Below are 24,240 nucleotides of genomic sequence, written 5' to 3'. Positions count from 1 at the left end.
CTGCTGCCATCTAGTGCTTCATACTGACTAATTCAGTAAGAAAGCTAAAATGTCGTGCTAAAACATGTAATAACCCCATGACTTGTAAAATAGTGTTGTTTTTTTATTGCCCACGCGTGTTTTTTTTTTTAAATAATGTGTTTAACCATTCATTTTGGAGGCTCAAAATAATCTAAATTACGATCCAAATGAAAGGTCTGGGGATGTCCTACCCGCTATGATTCATGCTTTTTTAAATAACAATTTGTATTATACAAGAGGTCATGTGGCCCAGAGACATGAAAATGGAAATTTAAAAAGTAAAAGTAAAAGTGTGATGTGGAAGCTTGGGGCATTTGCAGTGCATACACAGAAAACCCCTGTTTGCATAGATACACAGGTTTCATTGGGGGGTAGATTCATTATAAAACACTTTTTATTTACAAATCATCTTTTGGTTTTTGTCCCTGTATGGAAGCAACTTTAATCAATTAAAGCCAAACAATGTTCCAGTGCTCAGTGTGGAGAGAATGACACACCACAGCCCTCTGACTCAACAGTGGTCTCTATCTCCAGCGGTAACAACAAGCAAAGCAAAGGTTATTACTGCTAGCACGGAAACTAGGACCCACCCACATTCAGGCTGGTCTCTCCCTGCCTGGCTCTTCCTGGATCTGACGCCCGCATCTGCCAAGTAAGTAACTCTAATCTATAGTTTTTTCCACTGCAATATATTTAAAACAAATATTTCTTTACGTTGCAATAAACAACAGCGAGGAACTTGCAGAAATGTAGCGGCTCATTTTGGCTGTTGACTTTTTTTTGTTTCGTTTAGCTTTGCCTGATCAAACAAACAGCCGTTTAATGGTGACGTTACCAGATAGCAACTAGCAATTAACTTTCTGCTTTGGGGACGTCACAGCGGCACGCTAGCGCTTGTAAAATGTATGTAAGGAATTAAAATAAATATTTTATTAGTCGCCCAGGCCGGATGCTACATGCTAAAGCAGTAACTCGGTTTGAAAGTGTTGTGTAACGTTAACGGACGGCTGGGTCGTTTCTGCTCTTCTGCGTCAGGGCACACGGTTAAATCACTTAATGCTTCTTACCATCACGAACGGGCCAATGTTTTTATTATTATGCGTTTATCATTGAACAGTAAAATCATAGCTGGTTAGTTGAGAAAATGCAGGCCTGTGATGCTCTCACGAGTATAAGGACTTTGATTTTACTGCTTTTGACGTTAAAAGAGCTTTTCGACGTTCAAAGTCGAAACATGTACTACACATACAACAGTTAGTTGTTTTTAATTACTGTAGGAATTTATGTGAGTTCCCCCTCGCTTACGTATTTTTTCTGTTGCCTAACTGGTGGTATTTACTACGAGTGCCCGTGGCATTGTTTCAAAATACTGAGAAAATAAAACCTGAAAAGCAAGGGAGTGTCAGCAACCAAATGTTTTCCAAGAACTCATTTGTAACACACCCTTGGTCTTTCTGTTCAAACTAAAATCAGTAATTTCGAAAAATCGTCTTTTGTTTGGCTGTCGTTAACTTTTTAAGTTGTGTTTACGCACTTGTTCTTGCAAAATACATGCATTCCTTTTTAAGGAAGGAAGGTCTTTTATCGACACATTGCAAAATATGAACAGATAAAGAATAACAACGTAGTAAATAGGTACATTCATTGAAATTCAAGCATTTTTGTCTTCGTTTTAACTCATGAAAATCATATCTTTAGACATCTTTTTAAACTGTATGGACATTGCTTCAACTTCACACTCAAACTGTTTGATAGTTTCACTTCACAAACACAAACCCAAAATATTTTCCTGCTGGTATGCACAATGACAGTTTTGAAGTTACAGAAAGCATGCTTTGCATATAGCTCAGCAGCTCATTATCTTTTGCCCTGAACAAAATTTGTTCTGTTTAGAATTTCTTTGACATGCAGACTATAAGATTCAGGTATTAAACCACTCACCTTTCACTTAGCAGAATCTAATCAGCTTTGTCCAAATAACATTATTACTTATTAAGATTTGGCAACTGTTGCTTGTTCGCATTATTGAGGGTTTATATTATATTGTTTTCTGAGAATGGGGAAGCAAAAGTTGCACAGTTTCATAAACAGTGAACACATTGCAATGTCATTATCATATGACAGGGATACGGATCAGTGGAAGTGGTGAGAGACATTTAAACAATTTCCTATTGTCTTGGGGAAAATGTTTGTTTTGTTTCTGCTCTATATGAGATTTAACGAGCCCATTCAGTAAACATTCTTTAGACAAAAACATAAATTCCCTGAAAAAGTTTTACATAAAAAACAAATATTTACACAGTGATAGTCTCCAGCTTTATTTCACCTCCAGGTTTTGAAGATGAGCTACCCAGGATACCCTCCTCAGTCTGGAGGATACCCACAACAGGCGGGAGGCTACCCGCCTCAACCAGGGGCATATCCTCCCCAAGCAGGTGGCTATCCACCAGCAGCAGGTGGCTACCCTCCTGCAGCAGGTGGCTACCCCCCTGCAGCAGGTGGCTATCCACCTGCAGCAGGAGGCTTTCCCCCACAGGCAGGCGGATACCCACCCCAGGCAGGTGGTTACCCACCAGCAGCAGGGGGTTATCCACCCCAGGGGGGTGGTTACCCCGCTCCAGCTGGAGGCTTCCCTCCCCAAGCTGGTGGATACCCTGCTCAGCCTGGAGCAGGAGGTTATCCATCCATGCCTCCAGCAGGTGAGGCTCCAAGAAGAAGGCATGACAGATTACATTTGTGAGGTACTATTCTTTCTTTAAGCCAATATTTTCTTTCAGGTGGAGGCTGGGGTGCAGCACCAGGTGGCTATGGAGCGGTATGTAAATTCTTATCTCACTCTTCACCTCTTACGTGTCAGCTCGCTAATACTATATGGACTGGCTCAGGCTAAATCTCATTTGTTTAAGTTTCCTTATCTTTACCATTCCCATCTGAACCTTATTTGTTTAATATGCATTTGTCACCATGTACTTAGCTGTCCCTTCATTTGCAGCCAGGAGGAGCTCCGCAGGGATATCCAGGAGGCCCTTCCCCAGGCCAACCCACGCCAGGTTACCCAGGAGCACCTGCCACTAACCCTTCAATGCCTGGATATGGAAGTGGGGGTCCCTCCAACCCTCAGGGCCCTGCCATGCCTGTAAGATGTGGCAGGTGCATGCTGTGGTATTTAACACAAATAGAATTACCACAGCATACACACTTGTTACTGTGTTGAATTTTATCATGTCAGATATATGTATAATTTATTTATATATGTGTTTATCATTTCTTATGCTTTTTAGACAGGGTACAGGGGTTCTATTAAAGACTTTCCAGGGGCTGATCCACTGAAGGATGTTGAAGTTCTTCGAAAGGCAATGAAGGGTTTTGGTCAGTAAAATATGCATTTGAGTATGCTAAACCCATCAGATATAATATTGTTTCCCATTAGCAGTTCATTTGCTCCTTCTCCTTTTACACATCATAAATTGATTCTAACAAAATAACATCTTGACAGGCACCGATGAAAATGCCATTATTGAACTTCTGGGAAATCGTTCAAAAAAGCAGAGGGTTCCATTGATAGCAGCTTATAAAACTACTTACGGAAAGGTACTTTCATAAATAATAATGCTTTTGTGACAGTTTTATCTTAGCTGACTTTGCAGTCAGATGTTTCTGTTTTTCTGCTTAGGATTTAACCAAGGATCTGAAGTCTGAGCTAACTGGAAACTTTGAAGATCTGGTTCTTGCCATGCTGAAGACTCCAGCACAATTTGATGCATCTGAACTCAGAGAGGCTATAAAGGTTGGAAGCTCATGCGGTTGTCTCAGTAAATGGTTTCAGTTTTGGTTTTCCTGCCCAAACCACAATATCTCGCTCATCGTGCATTAGGAAAATAAGTGAATGTGAAATGGCTGGCTGCAAATGAATGTTGATCGCATTCGCTATGCTTTTCTGTAATTGTTTTAGGGTGCAGGAACTGATGAGGCTTGTCTCATTGAGATTTTGTCATCACGCTCCAATTCAGAGATTCAGGAAATTGCCAGAATCTACAAAGCTGGTGAGTTTTAATGTTGTCTTTTCTACTTTTTATTCAAATTCTTGTTGGAAGACATTATTAAGACCTGTTTTTTTTTATTTTTTATTAATATAAGGGTATATTTTGCTTTAAGCTGAGCAGGCTTATTTGATCAACAGGTAAATAATGAATTCTGAAAAAGTCAGTGTCTGAAATGTCCTATGCAAATATTATGGAAATGAATATATTTTCCTAAAAAGCCCCTCCTTCCTTCCAGAGTACGGGAAGAGCCTGGAGGATTCTATTAGCAGCGACACGTCTGGACACTTTCGCAGACTCCTGGTGTCTCTCTGTCAGGTAGCATCAGCACATTTTGCTGGACTTACAAAGAGCTTTCTCATAAAGGGAAGTTCTGACCTAACTTCTGCACTGTGCCACATAATGTTTTTCTGCTCTCAATGCTACTTCCTTCTATTCTCTCTAGGGAAATCGTGATGAAAGACCAAATGTTGACATCTCTTTGGCCAAACAGGATGCTCAGGTACTTGTTTAAAGATGGCTTCGTGTCCTCAACGCTCTCTGAAAGCAAATGCAAGCCATAATTATCCTTCTCCTTCTTTCCTCAGAAACTGTATGCAGCAGGAGAAAATAAGGTGGGAACTGATGAGTCTCAGTTTAATGCCATCCTGTGTGCTCGCAGCAAGCCTCACCTTAGGGCAGGTGTGTAGCTCAGGAAGTTTACTATTTTGTTTTCAGTGTCATAAATAGAATCGCTTTAGCACATATGCTTTTAAACCTTTAAAGAATTACATTGTAACTGTCATGCTTGTGTATCTTGTCTTTGAATAGTCTTTCAGGAGTACCAGCATATGTGCGGGAAGGACATTGAGAAGAGCATCTGCGGGGAAATGTCTGGCAATCTTGAGTCTGGCATGGTGGCTGTGGGTACGTTCTTTGGATCTCTTTTTTCCAAGCCTGGACCAAACTGAAGCGACTTTCCAAAGACATGCAAAAGCTTTAAGTATATATTAAAGCCACTGGTTGAGGTTGTTCTGCAAGACTTTCCTATAAATACTATGCAGGTGCAATACAGGCAGCTGTTTGACCTAAATACATGATTGAAAGCAAATGGTGGCAAGACAGACTGAAGACTACACATTGGTTTTTATGAGGCATTTTAAAATTAGAAACTGATTCTTCAATCTGTTAAATGTCAGCAAACACTTCTTGAGGGCTTTGTAGAATCAACTAAGTTATATTTCCAGCTGTATATTAAAGCTAGAAATATAAATGAGGTAAAGACTTAAACTGAGGAAGAGGATACGACATCCTCATTCACTGGCGACTTTCATCATAAGTGTTGAAAGTGTTTGACTGGCACCATAAGCTCGCCAAGCAAGCTCACAAGTGAAGTAAAGCGTAGTTTGTTAAATGTATATAGCAACTACAACATGCACTTACATTTCTAGGTAGGTATACGTCAGGGATCTACACCAGGTTAGACTTGACAGACCTGACACATTGCAACATTTAAACAGTGCTCGGTTGGTACTGTGGAGCCCACAGTCTGCTAAGAAAACGTCCTTCAAAGCCTTCACCAGCCTGAACCGTTTATGCAAGGCCCGATTGGTCTACACTTTTATGTTATTTACCTTAAATTCAGAACCTGCCATTTGAGTACTGCAGCAGAATCGAGACTCAGACGTGAGCCTGCGCAAACTGTAGCCTTAGTTTCCTGTTCTTAGCTGACAGGAATGGTCTTCTGCTGCTGTAGACCTGTAGATGCTGTAGATCTCATGTTGTTTGTGCTCTGCATTCATTAAAAATAACCAAGGTAGTAAAACCACAAATTGGGTCAGTTACACAACCTTATTGGCGGACACAATATAAACTAAATATGTACAGAAGTGTCTCATGTTCCATCCATTCAATTTTCACGGTCTTTTCTTTTTAAGCGTGCTATGTCTTCTTGGTTTATATGTACAACAGCATCTTCTGCTCCTTTATTTATCTTTCATTTGACTTTTTTTAGTGAAGTGCATCAAGAACACCCCCGGTTACTTTGCAGAGAGGCTCAATAAGGCCATGAAGGTACATCTGTTGTCTGTCATCCCTCGGATAATTAGTTTAGTGCTCTGATTTTGTGAAGAGAGAATGGAGAAGACATAAACGAGGTATTACATTGTGCTCACAGGGAGCAGGGACAAAGGACAGAACCCTCATCCGTATCATGGTGTCCCGCTCCGAGGTAGATATGTTGGACATCAGGCAGGAGTATCTGAAGACCTACGGAAAATCACTGTACACTGATATCTCAGTAAGTCCCACTGTTTTTGTCTTTTTGACGATCAAAGCTTAATCACCGTGTGCTTGTTATGTGATGCGTTTTCTCTGGATTTCTCAGGGTGATACCTCTGGGGATTACAAGAAGCTGCTGTTGAAGCTGTGTGGAGGTAGTGACTAAAAAGCACCAAGACCCCAAAGGAGCGTGTCTCAAAAGGACATCATATACATCCACACTGAAACAATGTTATATGACCTTATATTCCGTTTGTTGCATGCATTTAGTGCCATTTTTCTGATTATTACATCAAATCAACATATATATTTTTGATTCTCTTAAATTACATAGTTTTTGCTACTGTATTGCATTTATTCATATTTTAAAGGTGCATTAATATATTTCTTTTTACACAAAAGGTTGAGTGGTAGCCAACAAAATGTGTGTGTGCCTGAAATTAACTAAATTACTGCAATGACTATATTACACAATAATATTTAAAATGTACTTTAGTTTGTAGGAAACCTATTTTGGGGTAACAGTAGAACTTCACAAAGTAAAAAGAAAGTAAGATCTGAAAAAGAGCTAGTGTGCCATGTGACTAATTTTTGCAATCCATATAGAAAGAAATATTTAGTACAGCGCTTTGTGAATGTATTGCCAAGCATTGCAACTGTGTGTACCTACTTACAAAGGTGTATGTTATTATTGTATATGCATATGATCATATCCCAATCAATCAATCATTCTCTGAATGTAAGAAATAATATTTGCATCTCTCCTGTAATGGGTGTTTGTTTTAGTTAACTGAAATTTAACTCTTGCTTCCAAGTCTATGCAAATTAGTTTATTGCCAATCAACATTTATTTGCCTTTCACTCAGTGCTGAAACGCCAAAGCCTAAAGACAGATCATATTGTGCCGTTCGAGTAAGCCTGTGGACCTACGCAATTATTTTCTTTTGTTTTGTCTAGCAAACATTCGATAATCTTAGTTGTATGGCTACAGGAAGTTATCCATATTCTGTTTCTCAATATTTTGTTTAGTCTTTCAACAGTGTCCTTTGCTGATTTGTATGCTTTACTGCCAGCAGAGGGCTCTTAGTTCACACAAACTATGTCACCTCTGTAGAATTGATCTGCCTGAACTAACTTTTGCTGAGTATTTCCTGCACTAACTACTTTGCTTTGTAACATAATAATTGTCAAAATTCAGTGGATGCCTTAAGAAAAAAAAAAAGGAAAAACAACCACCTTTGATTTCAATAAAAAAAATTTTGGCACATTTTCTTTGTGAAATGGGATTGTGTGTTTTGCATGAAAAATGACTGCGTGTGGATTTTGTGCTCTAAGCAGATGCACAATGAACGATTTGCATGTCAAAGCCAGTCTCATTTGCACCACCTAGGTCTGTATTACAGCGAGTGGGTAAGCCCCCTCCACCTCTGAGCATCATGAGCGGCAGCCTCTTGTCAAAAGGTGTGAATAATGTGGCTTACATAAGTTCTGTTTGTACGTGCGTGTTTGCTTTATAATCTGAGAAGGGGAGAGAAATTCATTCAGGTGTGCTTTGAAGCTCAAGTGATATGGAGCGGAGCTTCATAGAGCTTTTCTCAAGGCTATAAATAGTGTCCATATTGGAGACACGGGTGTCCTAAAGTTGTCTTTCTGTTGTGTTCAGTGGCCTCGAAGTGCAGCCTCAGAGGGGATGTGTTCGTGAGACAAATAGCTTCTTTGCAAACCTTGCTTCTTGTACACTTTCTAACTTTTCATATACACCCGAAATGAAAACAGTCCACCAGCCTGAGGACAAAGAATGATAAATATTTGATGTTGGCATTTGTGTATTTTCTCTCTAGCTAAGATTTTGCACTGATATCTCGTGAAAGATATAGGTCAAAGTGAAATCAAACGGGGGAGAGAGGAGGGCTTCCATTTAGCTTGCTTTTACTTTAAGAGGAGGACAGAACACTTCCGTGATCCTGATTTCTAGACAAAGTGCTTTAATTATTAACTTGTCGATGTGATGGCATAGTGGATGATGCACTCTTTATGGAGCTTGGGACACAAAGACGTCTGTCCACGTCACTGGGCCAAGTGGAAGGTGCAATAGCTGTGAAGAGCAGCCTGAACTAGGCCTTAGCCTGAGGCTTTTTTTCTTATATTACTTGTAATGAAATTTTAAGAGCTTCTCTTAAAACTTGTAATATCACAAAACAAAGGTCTCAATAAAGGTTTATTTCAGACGCAGTAAATCTGCAGTTCATCACCAGCCTTTTAATACTATCATATAAACAATCAGTGTGAGTAAGTATTGAGCAATTTCTTTTTTTATTTGCAGTGGATTTTCTCCAGCCATCCAGTGAGGATTGTGCAGCTAAGTGACATTTGGTTGCCAGGGACCTAATCCTGCTTTAAACTTCATGAGTGCATATAAGCAAATTACAAACCCAAGGATTAGATGAACAACACATAATGAGATGTAGCAGCAGATATCACTATCCAGCATGCAGAGTGGCAGCCTGTGGGGCTTGAGGCTCTTCCTCTGATTTTTGACAGAGTGAGAAAATAAATCCTGTCCAACCATATGCTTTTATTTGTGTGTCAGGAGAAGCAATATACCAGAAGACAGCGTAGAACTCTATAAATTGCTCCCACTTAATGTTAAAAGCAAATGCAAGATTTCAGTGTTTTGAATCTGTTTGATGCTTTTAGGAATTTACATAATTCCTAAACATTGCAACTTGTTTTCTTGGTAAGCGGTGAATAGATTTCCCTGCAGGGAAAAGAAATTAGTGCTGTTGTTACATAATTGTTAAAGCTGTTTCGAATTTAAGAGGGGAAATGTATAGGCACACTGTGTACCACGTTAAGCTTTAGCAAGCTCTAGCTAAGAGTGAAAATCCTCATAAAGGGAATACGCTCTAGCTCTATGTTAAAAAGTACTAGCAATTATCATAAACAAGCTTTAAGTAGATTTCCACACATCTCCAGTTTAGCTGTGAACACATATAGATATAGACATATAATCTTACATTTAATATTGCTGTCTGATTCTAAACAATTTCGTTTTCGTAAGGATTTTATCTTTTTGTGACGTCTCCCTCCTTTGAGACCTGATGGATTATGTGGAGCAGAATAAAGCTTGCAGAGCGGGGCAGTTGTGTCAGGGGACAATCCAGATGAGAAACAGGCAACTACAATCTGGAGGTATAATCTCCTCACAAAAAAGAGAGATCAAATCATGAAATAAGAGCTGCTAGATTTCCCTTGTAATCAAATAATAGCCTATTCAGATGCCCACAATGTATGTGTGGGATTTTCTGAGCAGACTGGGTTTTAAGAAGTCAAGCAATGTCCGATTTGTAATCTAGTAATATTTACATTTAAAACTGCTTAAGTGTTAAATGTGTTTGAATTTGCATCCATAAAATTGCTACCTAATCATTAGCTGTGTTTTGGAGAGTGAATCACTGTATTACATGGTATGACTTGATGTGATAGTAGAAACATATGATAAACTCTTATAAAATGTACAACAAAGTCATAATAAGTGTCATCCACTGTATCTAATACAATGTGTGTACTGGCATATAGTTATTTTATTTTATTAAAACCTTCAGCCAGTTAGTAATTATCATTAGAATAAATAATAATAAGAAAATTCGGAGGAGAAGATCATCTGGTAATTTTGTGATTTTAGAGCAGTGCACAACCTTTCATCAGTAGGTTTTACTGTAGAGATGACCTGTGATCAGTGACTGTTTCACCAAAAGTACATTTGTCGGCCAGAAACAGTATTTCACTAGAAAAACTGAGAAGTGAAAAATGATCTTGTTCAACAGAATATATATGATTTTATTTTATCACCCTTCATATTCTTCTTGCTGCACAAGAGGGTTAAGGAACCACCAGTCACAGAAATATCTCTGACTTTTTGTCACCTATGAAGACAAATTTCATTAGACCCTGAGAACCTCATGTTATCTTTTGTAAAGGATGCTGAAAGAGTCATCAAAGCTTCCCAACTAAGGTTTTAAACAGTTTATATACTTCACTTAATACAATTACACTCTGGAAATGTTTACGGTTGATTCTGTTATTTCTAGACTTGATATACAACACTTTATGAAACCACTGGGTGGATGAGGAAATGGTTCATCTAAAGCTGGAAAAGAATAAATGCTTACCCAGCGCTCAGTTAATAATTTAATAGTAACACTTTGTCATATAATCACTGCTATATAGATCTCTATATAGCAAAAAAAATTAAGCTAAATGCCTGATATTGCAACTGTGTAGACTATAAAGGTGACTTCTTAATTTAACTATGAGGTCTCCAATATCATCAATCACATCCGAAAACACTAGGGGAAGTAATTCAGGAAGTCTCTGGTACATAATGAGCTACATAAAAGGTCAAAAACCAACAATGAATGACCCTTGAACAGCGCTGTATTCAAAACAGACTGAAAGCACGTCACTGGTTCAGAACTACTTCTCATTCTTAGCAAACGTTACGTCCACCAAGAAAAAATATCTAAACTAGATTTTTAATTGTTTACATTTTTAAATATTATGGATAAGATGTAAAAGAGTGACCAATACAAAGGTTTGTAGCAATACAAAAGCCAACATCTTCCATGGGTGTGCATTAGTGCACATGATATGAGTTACCTGCAAATCTGTGCAGGTTTTGCTGCCCTACTGGCACTGTGGTCTTTTTCAGGGAAGACCTTGGTTATTCCACTACACTGTGCATGTACTACAGAAGCATGATCAGCAGTTAAAGTCTACACCAGTCTGCTAGTATTCCAACAAACACTGAACATATTTGGCACACTGGGAAACTAGTGATACAACAAGGGAAGTACAACGCATTTTTTTCTTTAAAATAAAGCAAGAGTTTTCAAACATTTTCTTTCTTAACAAGAAATGATGCAACACAGGAGTAAAAGTCCAACACTCTCGAAAGATTTTGGCCCCAAAAAGTAAAAGCTTAAACCTAATACGTTATATTATTACACTTATTTTGCAATTAATTGTGGGGTTTATATAATTTGCATCATTTTAGCTTTTTGGGAAGGGTGTGTAAACTTTCAAAAACTGGGCATAATAATGAAAATTAAATCGTCCTCAGCTAAAAAAAAATAAAATACTTGTGAGTGAAAACAAGCCCGTCAGTATTGTTTTAGTGTGTTTTTATTGGCATTCTTGAATGCCTTCCACATAACTAACTCACACAGAAAGCGCAAAACCAGTATTACATAAGTTGTGGTAATAATTACAGCGGTAATTATAGCGGCGGGAAGCCAGGTGCGTCTAAAAAAAAGCCCCGCCCACGTTTACCTTAAATGTCCATTGCACGGAAATATGATTGGCACAGGGTTACAGCTGCTCGAACGGTGAGACATGGCGGAGTTTGTAGTCTGACTGAGAGCGCTCCTGGAGAGTTTCCACACTTTTCAACATGACTAAAGAACTTGATTTGACGCCGAGGTTGTTTCCGTAGCGCAGGCAAAGCGGGGCTTAAAGAGGCAGAGGCGTCATTTTTCCGAAAAGGATAGAGAGCGGCGGTTGGGAAAATGTGTTGTCATCTTCATGCAGTCAACAGCCTTGGGCAACAAATATGGCTACTTCTTGTGTATCCGTCAATTCGGGTTGAAAACCGTCCTGACTGGGTCGAGCGGGGTAGTTTCGCAGAGTCACGGCAGTAGCCCGAAGTTAAGTTGACTACCAGAAAGATTAAAAGGCTGGGTTTGTCCCGAGCTGGTAAACAGCGGACGAGCGAAGCGGAGAGGAGATGGAGCCCAAGCACAAAGAGTTGTTGGAGAAATGTTACCAGAACTTGGTGGAGTCAATAACAGATGCGGACAGAGTTGTGCACGCGTTGGCTCACTGCGGGACCCTAAGCCAGCCAGAGCGCTACGAGCTGGAGCACAACTGCACCTCCAACTCGGAAAAAGTGGACCTTCTGCTGAAGCTACTAATGAGTAAAGACGGGGACCATTTCGCAGAGTTTTGCACTGCTCTGGAGACAACACACCCTCACCTGCAATCTTTATTGCTGGATGGCATTGGACCAGTGGATCATACGAGTGGTGAGAAACAATTAAAGTGTTAACGACCTCCTAATTAAATTGTTATAAGAGTATAGTGTTTATGAAGAAGGGGCGACGTGTCAGAAGTTAGGGCTTTATCTAAAATACAGTGAAACGGTGTGTTTGGGCCCCTTGCTTTTGATATTGCTTATGATCCAACCTGTTTTCGATCCTCTCCTGAGCATGATCTAACAAACATTAGTGCTATTGACCTTATGACAATTTGATGAAGGGCATGACTTTTCCTTTGGGCAAGACTTTTCAGGGCACAATCATGTGACCTGATGCCTATTTACACTCTCACTACTGTGCTTGTTTCATTTAGCATGTCACCAAAAGTACAGCCTGCTAGCTTTTTTTGTGAAAGCATTTAATGGACCTAAATAGACTCAATCAATGTAGGGAGGGACTGACTGTGTGGGAATCAATAACCCACTATCATTGTCAAACGAATGAGAGCTGAATCAAATGCGTTTTAGTGCGCACTGTGCAATGAATTACTCGAGGGGGATATAAACTGGAGAATAAAGGGCATCAGTTTGATTTGTTTTTGGTGTAAAACTAACTACAGTTAAGATTATGTCAGCACCGGTAAGTAAATTACCTTTTTAAATAACTAATTGTACGGTCTTTACAATGTTGCAACTTAAAGGCATTCAGCAAACTATTGTTTTATTATAAACTTGTGAATGGATTCAAAATTGCCTTTGTCCACCTACTGTAATACTCCACAGCAGATGTATAGAAAATTAGTTTCTCTGTGGATTTGTCAGTATAGTATAGTTTTACTACTAACACGATACTGTATAGTGTAATGGTATAGTGCTTGTGGAACTAAAATTATTTCAGAAGTATGACCCCTGGCAAGGAGTTTCTGATTGATTCAGTTCGTCTGGTTTAGTGGCAGGTTTATTTAAACATTATGGATGGATTGGGACTTTTAAGTGATAAATTTTTGGATTTGATACACGTATGACACCAGATGTTGCAAGATACTGCAACATTGGATTTGGGATGCACTGTCTTGATATTCTTAAATATCTCAACCTAATTCAGATGCAGTTGTCCTTCCGAATCTGAATTAGCTGGATGATAGAGTAACTTTTAAGCATTACCAGAAACACAGGATCTCAAAACTCTTTTATTTATCAGTGATCAGATACACTTTTTAGAGAATATTCATCCTGCCTGCTCGGGATACATTAATATATGGACTGTTGGCTTGTCTTAAGAGGTGAACTAAAACTGCATCTTACACAACATTTAATGTTCCAAGGTATCGGGGGTTCCACCTTCGACCCTTATTATTTAACCCTTAAGTTTATCTAATGGTTACTAAATATATCTTGAAGTAAGGATAAGCCTCTGAGATAATATGGTCTCATAATGGCACAAATCGCAGATTAGTTTATAATAACTTTGTAATAGTTCTGTTTTCTATGTGGATAATCACCCTTTTTCTAACTAAGTGATAAATACATGCATGTGATTTTATTCACAGATAAATCCACAAACTATAGATATACTCTCTATTTTTTGTGTTCATCATAAATCTCTTATTGCATTCTTTGTATGCTGAAACAGTAATGATGTATTCTCTGGACTTTACCTGACATCTTATGCAATAGCATAATGCATGCACTCTGACATATGACCCTTACTCAGCACTTCTGTTGCACTTTGACATTTGAAAAACAAACAAACAAAAAAAGGAACATCCATCCAGTTGCTTTCTTGTTTGCTATCGCGTCATACTCAGTTAGCTACCAGGTGTTAATTATGCATTATTTTGGCATAATTCATAAGAGAACGCAAGCTGGACACTTCTGTTAGTTTTTCTGAGCCTTCTCATTTTTGCGCTGCATTTCACAATTGTGCATTGGGTCTAGAACTGAGTACTGATAGGCACTCTAGTTCCAAAGAGCTTTCTACATGAGCATGTTCTGGGCTAGTCATAGTAGTGTGCAAATCCCCGTTGGTAGTCACACAGGACACAAATGGGCTGAGCTGTCTTCTGCTACTGGGCAGACAGGTTCCTCCACTGTGTGGCCAAAAGACGGGCCTTTCCAGAGAAAAGCAACCTATGTTTTTACATAATATGCACCATCAGGAGCCAGTTGCAGTAATTGACAAGTCACCCCAAAAAAATATGAGAGCCACATGTTGGTAAACCCTGCCTGTTCAAATGCTTATAACATGAATGCTAAATATATCCTTTAATCACTGACCTACAAAAAGTTCCACATGATGTAAATATGATGCCTATAGTACCGAACAGGGTGTGTATCGCCCAGGGCTTGGTTGTTTGTTTGTTTTTTATTTTTTTGTTTTTTATTTTTTTAAATAAAGATACTTTGTAGTTTCACATAACTATAGCTCTAAGGCCTGCCAGCGGAGACCTTTCTGTTTAGATTGTTCTCATCGTTTCTTAAGGAAGAATAACACAATGGCTGCACATTATAAGGGTGTGTATCATGGGAAGTTTTGCTTTGTCACTGCAAAACAAGAGCAGGTGTTTTGCAGTTAGCGATTAACGAGTGTTATGTAGCTCGATTTCTTGGTTTCGTTCTAGATTTTATTAGGCGGAAAGAAGAGAATCTAGTTGTCTCCAGTGGTTTTGAACTGTTGACACAGAGGGTAGTTATTGCAGAATCGGTGACTCATTAACTTTATACCACAGTACATATCAGAGTGTACTTATTTATAGAAGTAGACTGTAGAAGAAAACTGATGTCTGTGTTCGGCATGCTTTTCAGTCTTGTAACATCTATCTCGCGTAGCAGACTTCTACTTTAATTAGAATAGCTTCTCCGCAGGGACATATGTCATTGTTGCAGTACCATCATAAATGCATATTGTGGTATTTCAAATAATTTCTTTCCAAGTCTTTCACATGTATCTCCAGAGATGAAGTTAAGTGGGATCAAGTAAAATTTCATCTGTTGCTTTGCTACTGACAGAAATGTCTTTTTTTTTTTTTCTTTTTTTTAAGTTGAATGCTAATTGGTTTATTTGTCCAGTTAAAAGTTTGTTTACAAAGTATTAAATCAACTGAAAGGTTGTTTGGACAGAGTGATAATAATCTGTGTTCATGTATGCAGAGGAGCGCTGAGTTTTCATGGTGAAAGTTTAATGTCTGAGTTTATTTTAGAATAGAGTGTGAACAATTTAGTTATGAGAAACTCCACTGATATGAAGGGAATTTAGATAAAGTCAAATTTTTACTTAATTAATATATTTTGTATTGTTTAAGGATGTGTTGTTGGCTCATTTGTTTACTGGTAACATTTTAAAATCAGGTCAAAGACTTGGTGGGCATACTGGGATATTGAACAAAGCAGAGTGACTACAACATTAAAACCTGTGCTTTTAGTGCTATATAACTGTACCATGACTGTGCTATGATACTGGAGTAAATAAGTAAGCCCAACTTAACCATTCTGTTGACAAAAAAAGGGCCTGAATTATATCCCTCATTAAAAGCTGTATTTTATGGTTTTCTGAAATTCAATGTTGATGGACAACACTCTGATCTATTGCTTAGAAAGTAATCTTCCCCCTTTTGTCAATTAATTACTCATTATATACAATATTTAAGTTAGAGCTTTAAGATGCAAGTAGAAAAATGCATAATTCTTTTAATGGAAAGGGGTAGCATTCAGAATATCTTTCATTTATTGTTAGTGGCACATAGTACCAGATGTGATTTAAGATCAGCACTTTACGTTTGAGCGACTGTTCTCACGTTTAAAAGAAATGTTCAAGTTGAGAGTAAACTCCTACTAAAGACAGTCTTCCCACTTTCCGTTTGTTCTTGAGAAGTGGTCTTCTTATACCATAAAATTGTGTACAGATGATCAAGTGGCTGTGACCGTAACTACGAGATCAACCTAAATGAAATGCTTAAGTGGGCAGGGTCAGACCTCAGGTCACATGACTTCCACGGAGCAGAAAAGTAAGTGAGTTATGACATTCTGCACCTTGCCTATTGAGGCACTCTCTGCTCAGAGTCATGGGAAACTTAAGCTAGAGTGAGAACAAAGAGAGCTCAAAGAGAGATCGGTCTCTCCTTTTTTTTCTTTCTTTTTTTTGTCCTTCAGTGGGAAATAGAGGGTTGAGCCATGTTAGCTGGGCTCCTCATAGTCTCAACTCATTTAGTTAGTGGGAACACGGCCAGTCAGGGGTTGATTTAGAGTAATGGGACGTGGGTAAATAGAATCGTTTGTCATGCTCTAAGTCTACACTAGACTTTACATCAGGAGTGGAAGCTGCTGATGTAACTGAACTATAAGCTGGTCACTCCACAGCAGCGCAGTAAGATCTCAGGAAAGGTGCACTGCTGGCTGTTTGATCAAGCAGTGTGCAGTCAGGCATCAATAAAATTCTAATCCTTCTTGTAGAGGATAAATAACCACGTTTGAAACAACTTGATTAACAAAATATAGTCAATGAAAAAACCTATTGCTAAACAATTCCTTGCTCTACTTTTACTGTAATTTATACAGTCAATGCCCTCTTATATTTTATCAATGTGTGCTTTGTGAGGGATATGACAATTTCTAGCTAAAGATTAATATTTATTGGCTGATTTTCATATGTTTGCATTTTAATACAGATCCCTATTACCATAGTTTTTCCATCTTTATCCAAATATACTGTCATAAACTTGAGCATTTAACATGCTAACTGAGGCCTGTAGAGTCGGAGATGTACCTCAGCATTGCACGCTCTGACCTTGGGCTGAATTTGCTGAGAAGTCCACTTCTGGGAAGAATTAAAATGTTTTCATTTTTAAAAGTGTACCAGTTCTTCATCTCACTGCTTTAGAACTGTTGGTAGTGAAAACATGATGTACTGTAGCAGATAAATATTGGCCACTCCCACTGATAAATGGCATCTTATTTGGCAATATACTGAAGGCAGTCAACACATCTTTTGTTTTTGCTTGTTTTCTTAGAAAAGGTGACAGACCAGATAGTAACTTAATGACAACATTTCTAATTGACTTGACCATTTGTGTAACCATTTGTTCCTCTGTTGTTGTAAAAAGCTAATTGTTTCTTCTGAATCTGTTGTGAAAATTGCACACTCTGGTAGATCGTGACACACACAGATTGCATCAGTTATTTCCCTTTTTAAATACTTTTCTCTTTTAAAATCTACTGAAGAATTACTTTTACATTGGTGTGTGAAATAACATCATCTTCATATTGTTCAGTGGTGTACATAAAGCTTCCTTTCTGTAACGTTAATTATGAATCACTGTAAGCTATAAAAGAGGGCCTTTCACAAGGGGGGGACTGTGTGATGTTGTCAGAGGAGATAAAAGGAGAAGCTCTAAGGCTGCAGCCTCTTTGGGGCCCTGGCTAGTATGTATTCAAGCTCCCTGCCCAACTGGTAATTAGCTACACTCTGTCAGCCCACAGGCCCGTCATCCCAAGTTGGGGAAAGTCCCACCTTATTATTCCTCCAGCTGGCTTTTTTCAGTAAAGGCTCCCGAATGTAACCCAAGCTGCACTGCCTTGATGTACCATACAATGCTGGAGATGATCATCTGACCATAAAGCAGACACGGTCGAGTACGCTTAGACCTGACTTTAATGTTTCTGTTCATGCTGCAGGGTCCACTTACAGCGTCTTGTCCACCATGCCATCGGACTCAGAAAGCAGCAGCTCTCTCAGCAGCTTAGGTGAGTGTGGTACTCATGATGACTAACGATTTAAGGTAAAGATGGGTCCAAAAAATCTTCTTTGGAAAAGGGGGGGGGGGGGAGAAAAAAACAGTTGTTCTGAGGAACCAGACGGCTTCTAATTGTTTAGACTCTAAGCACATGCAAGTGATTACACAGATGTGACAAGGATTTAAAAATACACACACGAGAGAGAGATCTGTTTCTACTCTAGAAGAGAGGATTGGTCTGTGCTGTTGAAGCTGAACCAGTGTTTATCACTACGTTTATTTTTGTGGTATATTCAAAACTGAATGAGTAGATCAATGATGACAGACAATATTTAAGTGACTTTGGCTAAACGATTATATAGATTAAATAAAATAATGGTCAAGCTCTTTACCCATAACATAATCATGAACTTGTATGTTTGTAATTTATTTCTTTAGCCAAGTTTGCAGCTCAAATGAACATAGACTACATTTTTACTGAAATATAGCTATACACTCTAGCTGACATAAATAAAACTGCACTGAACCCCGTCACTCGCATCATTTGAACTTTGCGATCGGCACAAGCCACCAGTGACATGCTGACTCACACAGGTACTCCTGCTCAAGCGTCCTCCCCTCCACCTGCCCACATGGACAGCCACCAAGTGAATGAGAAAATGGAGACCATTCTGTTAGAGTTGAGACAGGTGACGCGTGAAAGGGATGAGCTACGCAAACGTCTCGCCCTCTCTTCACCTGGAACCACCTTTGATGACTGCAGGTAGTGTTTTAGTCTCATTCTACAGCCTGTTTTCCAACACATTTGCAGAAAAGCAGAGCAATCTTGTTTCTACCTGCACTCTTTAGATAGAGGTATTTTGCATTCTTGAGCATTTAAAAGCCCTGCCAAAAAAAGCAAGAGCTATTTGACGTAAACTTGTGCTCGTTTTGTTTTAGAGTTGAGCACAAGATGTGAGGATACAGTTGAACTTTCTCTCTTTCCTTACGCTCCCAAAAGTACAAAGTTTGCATGTTTATCTCACTTATGGCTCTCACATTGTCCCATGTGGCATCTCAGAACTTGGTTTTTGATGCGTGTGTTTCCCTGTTTCCTGCTCTGTGAAATAGACCGAATGCAAAAGCAGGTCATGACTATGAGCGTCTGAAGCTGCAGTGTATGAAGGCAATGGCAGACCTGCAATCCCTGCAGAACCAGCATAGCACCACCCTGAAGAGGTGCGAGGAGGCTGTGAAGAAAGCAGACTTCTACCAGTAAGTGGAAAGCCTACTAGGGGACTTTGTAAATTTTTTAACAGCCGGTGCATTTGTGCTGTATGCATTCAAGCTCAGCCTGCAGCATTTTTAGCCAGTATTCTGTTCTTCCTCACATATTCACAGCAGATTGCGTAGAACAGATTTTATTTTTGCAAGAGTGATAGGGATGAAGCCTTTATATCAGTTCAAAATCTCAGTTAAGCTATAAAAATACCAACAGGTCTTCTTCAATTTGATTTAATCTTTGGGATTGTTTGAGGGCGGGGGGACTATTTGTATTATTTAGTAGCAGGGCAAATCATACATTTCTGGCTAAAGGTTGAGGGAAGAGACTAGAATATGCTCTATAAGTATTATCCTTTTGTAAAGAGTTCACCATAAGCATGCTCTGTAATCAGTATGTGAATCCTGTGTATGCGGCACAGCATCTTTGCCGTGAGGATAATGCTGCGAACGGAGCATTTGGTGTCTAGTGAAATAAGCTGTACTGAGTTGACATGAAGGGAAGGCTAGTCCATTTGTATGATTTTTAATGATGCCATACAGCCTCTGAAGTGTAGGGAACCAACATCTGGCCCCCAATGCAAACAGACAGATGAAGGATTATGTCCGTGTTTAAGCCTGTACTTTTGCGTCCTGTTTGCACATCAGAGAGAGTCTTTATTTATCAATGTCCTCTCTGCCTCTGTACTCAACCATTCACTCTAAGCAGCATGTTTTTGTCAATGGAAAATCACATTCATGTCTAGCAGTTTTAACATTGTACTTAAATTAGTAAGTCGCTAAACACTTAACCATTAACCCTTAGTAATTCTGAAGAATTTTAATTAGTCCTATTAGTGATTCATGTTTTAGAAAATTTCAAGTTAAAGCTTTATTACATAAGAGGTGCGGTTTTTTTTTTTTTTTTTTTTTTTTTTCCTATTAATGTTAATATAGTGACAGGAAGACCACAACAGCCCTGTGGCTTTAAATGAATGAATTAATTGTTTTTAGTGACAGCACGGTGGTGTGATGGTTAGCACTGTTGGTGCTCAGCAAGAAGGTCTTGAGTTTGACTCCACCTCCTGTCTGAAGGGCATGTTCTCCCATGTTTGCATGGGTTCTCTCCAGGTACTCCGGCTTCCTCCCACAGTACAAGAACAGGATTAGGTTAATTAGTGATTCTTAATTGCCTGTAGGTAGAACACAGTAAAACCATCTGTGAAAGTTAACACACAAAAAACAGTTTGTGAATGTGAAATTATGTCAACATGGGGTACTTCGTGTAATTTAATTTTTAGGTAGTTCTGAAATGATTAGTTTGACCACAAACTGCAGCAGTTAATCATTTCCAGTTGCAACAAAAGATTTGTATGCAAACTGTTGTGCTGGCTACTTCAAAACCTGCTTCGAGTTGGGTGTTCCAGTTAAGGAGATAAGACTGACGTGATTGTGCTGGAAAGATGACACCAGAAGAACAATATGTAATGAAATCCTGAAAGAAGAGGGCAAACAACACAAGAGGAAGTGGAAAGCACCCACAGAAATCTCATCAACATGATGTATCAATGGAAGAAGGCCAAAAAGGAGACTAAATTGCTCTTGACTAATAAAATATTTTTTTTTAAAAAGAATCATAAAAAACAAAAAGATGGTGCTTACGTCTGTGAGAATAATCTGTAGACCAGCAGTAAGGCATGGCAGAAGAAGCGTCATAGTTTGGGACTGATGTTCTGCTTCAGGGCTAATATACCTTGCAATCATTAATTTATGCAGTTTACTTTGAAACTGCACCGAGAAATTGTTCCAGGAGAATGTCAAGGCAGCAGTTTATGACCTGAAGTTTGTAAGAGTTTCGGTGATTCAGCAAAACAATGGCCTAAAGCAAATCAACAACAACAGTAAATCATGTCCCAGTGGCCAAGTTAGAGTCCTGACCACAAATCAGCAGAGCTGCAGTGACATAACTGGCTACAGCAAACATTTCAGATGTTTTTAAGAAGCTGCTTTTAGCTACTACATTCAAGTATTAACTTACTTTCTTCATCCTACACTGTGGCTAACTGGTGCGATCCAAATGACACGTGTGTGTGTGTGTGTGTGTGTGTGTGTGTGTGTCCCCAAATATTTTTTGATTTATGATTTACTAGCTGAATATATGTTGCCAGAGACACAGTAGATGGAGATGTATATATTCAGTGCTGTAAATGCTGATTTTAAAAATCGCTGGCAGCACCCATGGTTTGATTGTACCCATTCTGCTATCTCCACAGTACACTGCACAGCCGTCTGGTGAGCGAGCACACCCAGCTGAAAGAGGAGCTCGAGGTGCTGAGACAGGACAACATCCAGCTGGTCAGGGAGCACAACCATGTGAAACAGGCCTGCGAGGAGCTCAGGAGGCTGCATGATGATGATCAGAGGGAAGTAGCTGATATGAAGATGCTACACCAGCAGGTGCCTGTGTAATTTTTCAGTTCTGTCACCATTCATGCTTAAAAATGGGACACAAACAACATACAGACACAAAAATATAAATGGGTATATACTATCTAGACACTTGCAGACACCCCTTTCCATCTCTAGTTGGCCGCTGACATAAAATCAGTTGGATCTTGACATTTGAGATGGACATTAATTTGCTCTTGTCTCGGTGACCATTATGTCCAAAAGGACAATGTTGTTCAGACAAATGGGGTCAGACAAGCTCTGTCCTCTCCATGTCTCCATCCATCAAAACATTCTTTCAGATTACAAAAATGACTTGACCTGAGTCTCTCACCATTACTCAGTCTGACATTCACCGTGACTGCAGTCACAAGACCATATCATTAAATGTTAGCAATGCCTTATATAACCATGGAGAATGTGTATAACAGGGCTAGTTGATAGCAAGGATACGTTCCCCATTGTCTCTAGAAGTCATGTCATCATTGCATAAACTACTGTTCAGCCTCAGTCAAATTAGGAGTCAAATTAGTTTTAAGTGATGCCAGCCCAGAGAAGACATTTATTGTACAGTTGTTAGATTCCAATTACATACTATAATTTTTCATGTCTAAATGTGTCCTGGTTTGTCCGTTTTTGGCACTCTGTTCATGATTTGGATTAGATTCAATAGTAATTTAAACGTTACAAACAAAATATTTGTAAACATGAAGCCAGACTGAGTCCATTGGATCTCATCAGTGCTTAATTAACTAAATTAACTTAATTAACTTACTGGTAGCAAGTCAAAAAGTTTATTCAGCTGATTTGACAGCAATTCTGTCTGTCAGGTCGACTGTACTTATTGTACATTTGAGCGTCTTCATCTTTTAGCTGTGGTTGCTAATTGGTGAAACTGTGGTAACATTAATCACTGTTTCGACCACAGTCTCCTGCGATTGCTTCCTGTACAGTTCCCACAGAACTAGTAAAATTGAATGGCAATACATTTTTAATGGTAGTTAAGCTTATCCATTCATGCTAAAAGCATGTAGTATACCCCAGTTGCTGCTTGCATCAGAAGCAGACTGCCCTATAGGATGTTAAGAAGCTAGACAGAAGCTAGATACAAGTTATCATCTGGTTCACTACAGTTCAAGTGATATTTCAACAGTTTAAAGTAACATTTTGTTTAATCTCCACTGAAACGGGTAATTAAATGATTTAGGCACTTCACTTTAGATTTATATCAAACAGCACAACATTTCAGCATCTACAGAGTTGAAAAGTATTCCGGATAACTTTTTCCAAGTGACTGCATCAGCTCTTATCTTGATATAGTCCCATTATTGCCCTCTAATTCGTTAAATAACCCGACTTAATGCTATTTGCAGGTAATGAGAGAGGGCTCCTCTGATGTCCTTAACAAACTCTACGACACAGCTGTGGACAAGTTGGAGGCCGTGAAGAGTGACTATGAGACTCTGAGGAAGTGCTACAATGACAAGTTGGCCAGTCACAATGCCGATTTGAGTCGTTTGGACCAGGCTGAGGAAGAGAACCACCGGCTGCAGAAGCAACTCGACATGCTGCTGAAACAAAGAGATGCTGCCATCCACTATCAGCAGCAATACTCTTCTTCAATAAGAAGGTAAAGCTGGAATTATTAGGTCTACAAAGCCAGCAGGGCTACAAACTTCACACAAAAACTGAGCAACTGTTAAAAAACTAAAAAGCAGTTGCAGCAAATTATACTACAAACTGAGTACTTGAGTACAGAGCCAAAGTCAGATCTGCACAGTGCTTAAAATGTGCTTAATCCAAGGCAGATGAAGCTTTGCGGATGTCCTCCCATTTATAGTTTTCTTTTTAGATGCTTAAATTCCACATTTGATCAGTCTATGATCTTATTGTTCATGATTTTAATGTTTTAAGCACAAGACAGAGTAGAAATGTTTACCCTTTGGAAATTAAGAGGCATTGAATCCACTGCATTCCTTAATCCCTGCCTGATGCAGGTTTGACAACACCCACCAAGAACTATCCAAGGCCACAGCCCACAATAAGGAGCTACAGCGAGAGATGGAACGGCTGCAGTCTGAGGCGACGCGGCTCAAGACCCAGCAGCTCAAGGCGGCAAAGGACAGCGAGAAGTACAAGGAGGAGCGGGACTCTGTGATCAGTGAATATCGCTTGATCATGAGTGAGCGGGATCAGGTGATCAAAGAGGTGGACAGGCTCCAGACAGGTCTGGAGATGGCAGAGGCGAAGCTAAAGAGCACTTCGTCAGAGAGACGGGTGGCCAGTGAGGAGCTGGAGGCTCTCCGACAGGTAAAAGCTAAAATGAGGGATCATCAGTGAGAACTGAAAACGGTTAACCATTTCACAGACGGGATCAGAAAGCACTGGAGGAATAACTATTGTGATAAGAGACATTTGGAATTATACATGCACTATAAAGAAATTAATTTCTTCAGATTTACAGGGCTCC

At 39.2% G+C, this 24,240-nt stretch overlaps 2 protein-coding genes across 5 annotated transcripts in view; both read left to right on the top strand.

The window, feature by feature from the left end:
* The first annotated feature begins 557 nt into the window (after positions 1-557).
* anxa11b (annexin A11b) lies at positions 558-7,587 on the top strand. Its single transcript, XM_085466451.1, has 15 exons — positions 558-673; positions 2,354-2,720; positions 2,799-2,836; positions 3,014-3,157; positions 3,303-3,390; positions 3,518-3,612; positions 3,695-3,808; positions 3,974-4,064; positions 4,300-4,379; positions 4,507-4,563; positions 4,649-4,742; positions 4,872-4,967; positions 6,055-6,113; positions 6,217-6,339; positions 6,427-7,587. The coding sequence occupies exons 2-15, from the start codon at positions 2,363-2,365 to the stop codon at positions 6,484-6,486; spliced, it is 1,497 nt and encodes a 498-aa protein (XP_085322577.1). The 5' UTR covers positions 558-673; positions 2,354-2,362; the 3' UTR covers positions 6,487-7,587.
* Positions 7,588-11,693: 4,106 nt separating this feature from the next.
* Positions 11,694-24,240, top strand: part of LOC146703285 (disks large homolog 5-like) — a 30,317-nt gene continuing 17,770 nt past the window's right edge. For 3 of the 4 annotated variants that reach the window (XM_085466449.1, XM_085466447.1, XM_085466450.1), the window contains exons 1-7: positions 11,694-12,403; positions 18,025-18,093; positions 18,678-18,846; positions 19,194-19,337; positions 21,596-21,779; positions 23,144-23,400; positions 23,768-24,080. In XM_085466449.1, coding sequence (XP_085322575.1) covers positions 12,106-12,403; positions 18,025-18,093; positions 18,678-18,846; positions 19,194-19,337; positions 21,596-21,779; positions 23,144-23,400; positions 23,768-24,080 — 1,434 coding nt within the window. In that variant the 5' untranslated portion in view covers positions 11,694-12,105. The remainder of the gene's footprint in view (positions 12,404-18,024; positions 18,094-18,677; positions 18,847-19,193; positions 19,338-21,595; positions 21,780-23,143; positions 23,401-23,767; positions 24,081-24,240) is intronic. The other variant, XM_085466448.1, reaches the window with a different exon arrangement.

Source organism: Copadichromis virginalis, linkage group LG8 (genome assembly GCF_057382275.1).
Source record: "Copadichromis virginalis isolate Kocher_CV1m ecotype Utaka linkage group LG8, C_Virginalis_male_GT1.1, whole genome shotgun sequence".
Lineage (NCBI taxonomy): Eukaryota > Metazoa > Chordata > Actinopteri > Cichliformes > Cichlidae > Copadichromis > Copadichromis virginalis.
This window is presented reverse-complemented; position numbering and strand designations above follow the sequence as displayed.